The sequence below is a fragment of the Ursus arctos genome, unplaced genomic scaffold, assembly GCF_023065955.2.
Source record: "Ursus arctos isolate Adak ecotype North America unplaced genomic scaffold, UrsArc2.0 scaffold_26, whole genome shotgun sequence".
Lineage (NCBI taxonomy): Eukaryota > Metazoa > Chordata > Mammalia > Carnivora > Ursidae > Ursus > Ursus arctos.
The window spans coordinates 19393446-19401759 of NW_026622941.1; the positions used below are offsets into that span (position 1 = coordinate 19393446).

The 8314-nt window shown below is 44.2% G+C and overlaps 1 protein-coding gene across 1 annotated transcript; it reads right to left on the bottom strand.

The window, feature by feature from the left end:
* Nucleotides 1–550: 550 nt before the first annotated feature.
* On the bottom strand, nt 551–3446 carry LOC113257503 (cationic amino acid transporter 3-like). The gene is made up of 2 exons (XM_044385400.1): nt 1697–3446; nt 551–576 (listed from the first exon to the last, which is right to left on the bottom strand). The coding sequence occupies exons 1-2, from the start codon at nt 3444–3446 to the stop codon at nt 551–553; spliced, it is 1776 nt and encodes a 591-aa protein (XP_044241335.1).
* Between the last annotated feature and the right edge of the window lie 4868 nt (nt 3447–8314).

An 8314-nucleotide genomic window follows, 5' to 3' on the forward strand; every position in this document is an offset into this window, starting at 1 on the left:
TATATATGGACCACAGCTTCTTAATCCAGTCATCTGTTGAAGGGCATCTCAGCTCCTTCCACGATTTAGCTATTGTGGACAATGCTGCTATGAATATTGGGGTGCATATGGCCCTTCTCTTCACTACGTCTGTATCTTTGGGGTAAATACCCAGTAGTGCAATGGCTGGGTCATAGGGTAGCTCAATTTTTAACTTTTTAAGGGACCTCCACACTGTTTTCCAGAGTGGCTGTACCAACTTGCATTCCCACCAACAATGTAGGAGGGATCCCCTCTCTCCACATCCTCTCCAACAAGTGTTTCTTGCCTTGTCAATTTTTGCCATTCTAACTGGCGTAAGGTGGTATCTTAGTGTGGTTTTGATTTGAATTTCCCTGACAGCTAATAATTTTGAGCATTTTTTCATGTGTCCGTTAGCCATTTTGACTTACATATACATTGTGAAATGATTCACTCTGGTTTCCCCACTGGGAAAGGATTAACGGATGGTATTTTAATCTAAATGCCTCATTAAATGAAAGTAAATGTTCAAAGCGTACCTTTGTTTACCTCACTTAATCTTTACATCATCAAGGCCTTCAGCTGGATCTTTGGTTTTCAATTGTGTTCCCTGGACCAGCAATATCAGCTTTACCTAGGAACTTGTTAGAAGGACAAGTTCTGGGTGCCACCCTGACCTACTGAATTCCAAGTGCTGGGGGTGGGGCCCAGGAATCTGTTTTCACAGGCCCTCCAGGTGAGGTGGCACCTGCTGCTGTCTGAGCACCACTGAGCAGAGCACTATTCCTGGCCTCTCTCTTTCCATCCCCCTTTGCTGTGACTTTGATTAGTGAGTTAAAGAGACAGCAAGGAGCATGCCCAGCTCAGCCACTTTCACTTTTTTGTTGGGTTTCTTTTTTTATCCAGAATCAACTTACTCACAGGACACCTGATATATCTAAAAAGGTGTTAATATGCAAAGTATATAAAAAAACTTACACAACTCAACACCAAAAAAAAAAAAAAAAAACCAAGTAATCCAGTAAAAAATGGACAGAGGTCTTGAATAAATATTTTCCAAAGAAGACATACCAGTTGGCTAACAGACACATGAAAAATGGTCAGCAACACTATTCATCAGGTAATGTATATTAGAACTGCAATGCGATATCACTTTACATCTGACAGAATGGCTAAAATAAAAAGGCAAGAAATAGCAAGTGTTGACAAGGATGTAGAGAAAAACGAACCCTCATATACTCTCAGTGGGAATGTAAATTGTTGCTGCCATTATGGAAATCATATGGAAGTTCCTCAGAAAATTAAAAATAAAACTACCAGATTATCCAGTATTTCCACTACTGGATATTAACCAAAAGAAAACAAAAACACTTTTTCTAGTTTCTTTCAATAATAACTTTTTTAAAACTCAGTATGCACTATAGACACAACTGAAAAGTAGACTGCCCCCCAAAAAAGGAGAAAGAGCAAAGACACATCCTTCATTTCACAACAAATACAGAGCTGTTTTAGTGTTCTCCCAGCAACTACCCGTGGGAAGCCTAGCTTTCCATGTGCTCAAAAGTACTTCATTATCACAGGGGACCAGACTACATTCAGGTGTGATGATGTCAACCCAAATATGGACTGGCACTGCTGAGTTCACTGCTGAGTCTACAGTTTTGGCCCTAACTGAAGTGCGGCTAAGAGACCAGGCTGTGCTGGATCCCATAGCCGAGGTACATAGCAAACCCAATCAGCATCCAGACACCAAATCGGGCCCAGGTGGCAGCTGTCATCTGCATCATAAGGTAAACATTCACAAAGATGCTCAGGAGTGGGAGGAGAGGCAGAGCAGGGACCTTAAAGGGAAGGGGAGTGGAGCTCTGTGGCTGTCTCCAGATGACCCCAGTGATCCCGGTGATGAGTACCAGGAGCAGCACAACCACTGTGATCGGACCTGGGTCTCCAGAAAGCAGACCTGGCCAGTGGGCCAGCACCAGACAGAGGAGAGTCAGCAGCAGAGCAAGCAGTGAGGAGCAAACATAGACAACCTGTCCAGAGAGTGGAGTGGGGGTGGGGCTGCCTGGAAAAAATAGTTGCTGTAGAGTCAGCTTCTCTGCTGCAGGTCTGTTCTCCTCCCACACCTGTGCTTCTTTTACCCCATTCCTCCTCTCAGGCTGATACCTGATGATGAGAACACAAAGAGCCACCAGAGAGTAAGCTAGCAGGGCCCCAACTGACATGAGATCCAGAAGATCAGTGAGTCCAAAGAAGAATGCCAAGATTCCTACGACAATGCCCAAGATTACAGTGGACACATTGGGCATGTATGTGCTAGTTTGGATGCTGGCAAGGACAGGGAACAGGAGGCTATCCTGTGCCATCATGTATATCAGATTACGTATGGGGAACATAAAGCCAAAGATGCTGACAGAAAGACTACAGAGGAATACAAAAGTTACAACATAGTAGGCAGTTGCCCAGCCAATATGGAGAAATGCCTCAGGCAAGGTGCTCCCAGGTCGCAGCTGGTAGTAAGGTACCATGAGTGTAAGTGCTGCAGAGACACCGAAATACACGAAAAAGCAGATGAGCAGTGAAACCACAATGCCCATGGGGATGGAACGCTCGGGATTCTGGGCTTCTTCAACTCTGGTAACAATAATGCTGAAACCAATAAAAGCATAGAAACAGGTAGCTACTCCTTGGAGAATCCCCTTGAAGCCAAAAGGCACAAATCCTCCAGAGCCCAGAGGGCCCAAGCTAAAAGTGCCATTGAGTCCAGCCTTTATGTAGTCCTCTTCTGTGAGTTTCCAATTGTGCAGGTCCCCCTTCATGAAGCCAGACATGATGACAAAACTAAGAACCAAAAGTTTCACCATTGTGAACACTTTGGAAACCAGGAAAATCCACCTATTCCTCAGAGTCAGCAATTCCATGAACAATAGCATAAGGCCTACAACAATGAAGCCTAGAATTTCTCCAAGGACCTGGGGAACATTCGGTGAGATGTTCTCATGCAGGGTCTGAGAGATCTGGTTCCCAAGCAGATTGTCAAAAGCTAAGGTCCAAGCCCGGGCCACAGTGGCTGTATGAGCAACAAAGAAGATGATAAGGTTCCAGCCAGTGATGAAAGCCCAGATTTCACCCATAGTGACGTAAGTGTAGAGATATGAAGAGCCAGCATAGGGAACCTGGACCCCAAACTCTGCATAGCACAGACCAGCCAATAGAGAAGATAGGCTGGCTACCAACAAGCAGATCACAATGGATGGTCCTGTTATATCTCTAGCCACCTCACCAGACAGGACAAACACACCTACTCCCACTGTGCAGCCCACGCCCAGTGCCACTAAATCCAGAGTGGTCAGTCTTCTGGCAGGGGCCATCTCATTCACATCTTCCTCCAGCATTCGTCTGCGTACCAGCTTTCGACCAATTCTGTGAAGTGCCTGACACAGCATTCTAGCTGGAAGTGAAGAGGATTCTAGGATCAGAGACCTGTAGCAAGCCCAGGAGCGGAGAGTCTGAGATCAGTTTCGATGAGGCTGAGTTAAGCTGAGTTGAGTTGAGGCTGCCAAGTTCTGTTGCTCAGGCTTCAAAGCTACTGCTTCATATTTTTTCTGTTATGTGCTATGCTTCCATAATGCCTAAGTAAACAATAAATTTTTACTGAACAATGGTGTCAACCAACAAACTAAAGTTCAGAAGTCCCATGTCACTTGTTGCAGCACAAATATCATGGAAACTAGCAAATCAATACTGCCTTCCCTACAGAAAAAGGGCCAATGACTCCTAACATTCTGCTTTTTTAAATACTACATGACAGGGGTGCCTGGGTGGCTCAGTCATTAAGCGTCTGCCTTCGGCTCAGGGTGTGATCCTGGAGTTCTGGGATCGAGCCTCACGTCGGGTTCTTCCGCTGGGAGCCTGCTTCTTCCTCTCCCACTCCCCCTGCCTGTGTTCCCTCTCTCGCTGGCTGTCTCTCTCTCTCTGTCAAATGAATAAATAAAAATCTTTAAAAATAAATAAATAAATAAATAAATAAATAAATAAATAAATAAATACTACATGACATATTCCAACTTGGGTTCATCTAACTCAGGTAGTGTCTTATACTAATTAAGTTATAAAACACAACAGGGCATGAATTACTGTAGAATAATTCTCACATGGGTTGTATGAGCGGAGCTTGAGTGTGAGTTATAACAGGCTAATTCATGGACTGGTCAGCCTCATTGCAAGTATAGACCCATTCTGAAAATATCATCTGAGATTAAAATATAAATTTGAATAAACACATAGCCCCAACATCAGCTAGCCAAGGTCAGAGGCACTTTAGCTCCCTTTCCCCTCATTCTGCATCATTCATTCAGCTGTACTGATGGCCAAGAATGTACAGTCCGCACCCTCCCTTTCCCACCTAGGCCCAATGGGGCACTGTGAACAGAGAGGAAGAGGAAGAAAGGGGCAGGGCCTTCATAACCACCTGTAAGAAGAAGACCAGGCTGTCTGGGAAGGAAACACTGGAGAAATGGGGGCAGCAGCCAATCTAAGGTCCATAACTGAGAAGAGAGAGGAGCCAGGAAGGTAGTTTTGTGAATTCTGACATTCAATATACCTCACCCAAGGCAACCAGGCAAAATGCACTACAGTTTTCATGTCAACGGTTATGAATGTATTATGGGTAGAGAGAAAAGAAATAAATTACCTAACTCAGTGGCTCACAGCCTAAATAGTTCCTTCTGTCTCCTCCCTCTCTAGGTTCCAGGAGAGAGAAGGTGAGCTCACTTCTGCAGACAGTCTCCTCACTGGCTACACTGTGCTCTATACACGCCCGGCCAATTCTGTGATGTCAGCTGCCAAGGGCCTGGAGAAACTGCCCTGCTCTGTGAGCTTGTATTAAAACACACATTTATAACTTCCTATAAATTTTTCACAAGGAATTCTTTTTAACTCACTCAAAACATTGTCTGAATATGTCAAATATATATTCTTAATGAATGAACACTGCATGTGGTTCCTCTTTTCCCCTCCTCCCCTGCTGCTATTCAAATGATCAGTTCCCAGGAGAAGATCAAGGCTTTGGATGAACAATTCACAACAATGCCCAGAAAAGGACTCTGGAGCACAGAGAAAACAAAGTGATGTAGTCCTCACTGTCCTCCCTACTCAGGCTTTGGTTTGGAGAGAATTTTAGGAAATGTTTGCAGAGGTTTTTAAAGACAGAAAGATCAAGTTAAAATTGAAAGGTCTTATACAGAACACACTGAGGGCTGATGGAGGGAGTTGGGCAGGTATGGGCTAAAAGGGTAATGGGTATTAAGGAGGGCACTTGTGATGAAACTGGGTGTTATATGTAAGTAATGAATCACTAAATTATACTCCTGAAATCAATAATCAATATTACCACATATGTTAACTAAGTAGAATTTAAGCCAAAAAAGAAAACAAAACAAAAACAAAAAAAAACAAGAAAATAATTGGAAAATCTTCTCTGTACTTTGTCAAAAGGAACCTTCGACTTATGGGTCAGACCTTCTGTCTACAAATTCATCTAGACCCCTTACTTGACACTCACTAGTTCCAGTGTCATGATTTACCAACTCACTAAGATACAAAAGGAGGGTCAATTCTTAGCTCATGGAAGCTTTCTACACCATAAATGTGATTAAGTTATCCCCACCCACCGCCAGGCTCAAACCATTCAGTGGTTCCCCACACTCCTTCCTTCATAATCTGACTTAGGCTTGCTCCTCTAGCATCATCCCCTGGTGCTAAAGGGGGGTCCTGGGCTTACTGAAATAGACCAGACATGAACAAATGCAATAATAATAGTAGTATTAATAACAACAACAACAACAATAATAATAATCTGTTTGTGGATGGCTCATCTTATTCCTGGAAGAGGCAGTGCTGGGTACTATAGAGGTAAGAGCAATGACCATTATGTCAGAAATTCTGCATATGAGCCCTGGCCCTTCCTCACTTGGGTAATTTGTTCGCTCTCTCCAAGCCTCAGTCTCCTCGTCCACAAGGGACCTCACCTGACATCTCTCACTGGATCAGCATGAGAATTCAGTGAGGAGATACAACCATCACACACTGCTGGTGGGAGTGTCACTGGGACTACCATCCTGAGGCAGGATCTCAGTGGGATTAAGAACGCACACCCTCCCACGCCACAATCCCTCTCCCTCCAAGGTGCACACCCCCAGGAGACTCTCTCCTGAGTCCATAAGAAGCCCCTGTGAGCATGTTCATCACAGGACTGTTTGTGGTGGCACAAGTGAGAGCTGTGCCAGCATCTGTTACTAGAGGAATATGTAAGCAAAATGTGCCCTGTGCACAACAAAATATGACACAGCCATCAGAGATAATAAAGCAGATTTACAGACAGCAATTGCATAGGAACAATGTTAAGCAAGAAAATTAAAAGCAGGAAGATGTGTATAGCACAAAGCCATCTATGTACATTTTAAAAACAGCCAATACATGCTGTATGTTTGTCAAGGATACACATACACAATAATACCTGTTTAAATTGTCATGTTATTCTTGTGCTCAGAACCTCCCACTGGTTTCTCTTTTCATTTATTTATTTATTTATTAAAGATTTTATTTATTTATTTATTTGACAGAGAGAGAGAGAGCCAGCGAGAGAGGGAGCACAAGCAGGGGGAGTGGGAGAGGAAGAAGCAGGCTTCTAGCAGAGGAGCCTGATGTGGGGCTCGATCCCAAAACGCCGGGATCATGCCCTGAGCCAAAGGCAGAGGCTTAAGGACTGCGCCACCAAGGCGCCCCCTGTTTCTCTTTTCATTTAGAATAGAAACCAAAATCTGTATTTACAATGACCTACAAAGTCCTACGGTATTTGTCGCTGACCCAGTGACCGCTCAGCTCAGCCTTCTATTTTCCTCTTCCCACTCATTTCTCTGTAGTCTCTGGCCTCCTAACCATTCTGCCTCCTAACATACCAGATAAGACCCTACCTCAGGGCCTTTGTACTGGCTGTCCCCTATAACTGCACCACTTCTGGCCCAGCTATCCACATGGTGGCTCCATTCATTGCACTGGGTGAAATAGCACGTTTGTAGCACAGCCTTTCTAATCACCCCACATACAACTGCAATCCTCTCCTAACCACACATAACAGACCTCATCTCTCTAGCCTTCATTTTCCCACAGCACTTGTCACTATTTAAGGTACTACATGTTTTACTTATTTATTTGTTCATGATTTATCTCACTCCATAAGCACGTAAGCTCCATGAAAGAAGGATTATTTTTACTGTTTTGCTCCTGGCTGTATTCCCCGCACCTACAACTGTGCCTGACAGAGATGGCACTGTTTTTGCTGAATGGATGACAATATCTAACTACACGTTTAGAACACAGACTGGAAGAGCATTTGTTAAATACACTAAAGCAAGTGCCTCCAGTGAGGAGGGGAAATGAGAATAGAGATAAGCATGAACGGGGAAAATAAAATGCATTGAAAAGGGGCCTCACAGGAAGCAATGATGCAAACACGTCATGACCAAGGGAGGGACTGACTCCCCTCCGTGCACTGCAGGTTCAACACAGGAATTGCAGGAGATAATGTTGTGAGAGCACCTGGTACAGAGCCTGATAAATGGCAGGCACCTGATAGATTTAACATGAGGGGGAACCAGAATCCTGTAATCATCAGGATATGGGGAATACAAAGAAGGAATAGCTGCTAGAAAGACAGTTCAGATCAAGGGAATATGGGGCACCCCTCCTACTAGTTTCCTCTGAACCCATTTCCCTTTTCCCAATTCCTCTTCCTCCTTCAGCTCCTTCAACTATCTTTGGAGGCTCCTGTCATTGGCACTAAGGATGCTTGTACCACATTTCTCTCTCTGGGGAACTATCCCCAGACACCTACCTGTCAACAGAGACACATAGTGGTTCTTCACATGTGTTGAATCACAGACCCCTCTGAGGTTGGTCACCTCAAAAACATGTCATACACCCTTCTGAAGTCCATCCATGTACCCTGAGCAGGAATCCCAGAGGAGGACCATCTGAATGGCAGGGTCAGAGAGGGGTAATACTTGCTAATTTCTGTTTCCCTCAACTGTGTTGTGCAGGATGGTCCTTATGGTCTTCCCAATTTTTTCTGAAGATGAGGGAAAGTGGGCCTACAAAGTAAAAAGATACCAGAGAAGCAACCCAAAGAACAGAACATCTGGGAATTAAATAATCTTATTTTATGAATCCAGCAGAAGCAGGCAGAACAAACAAATGGACAAGCAAACTTTCAGAAGAGAAAGCAAACCCATGATTGGGAATCCTGAGAGAGCCT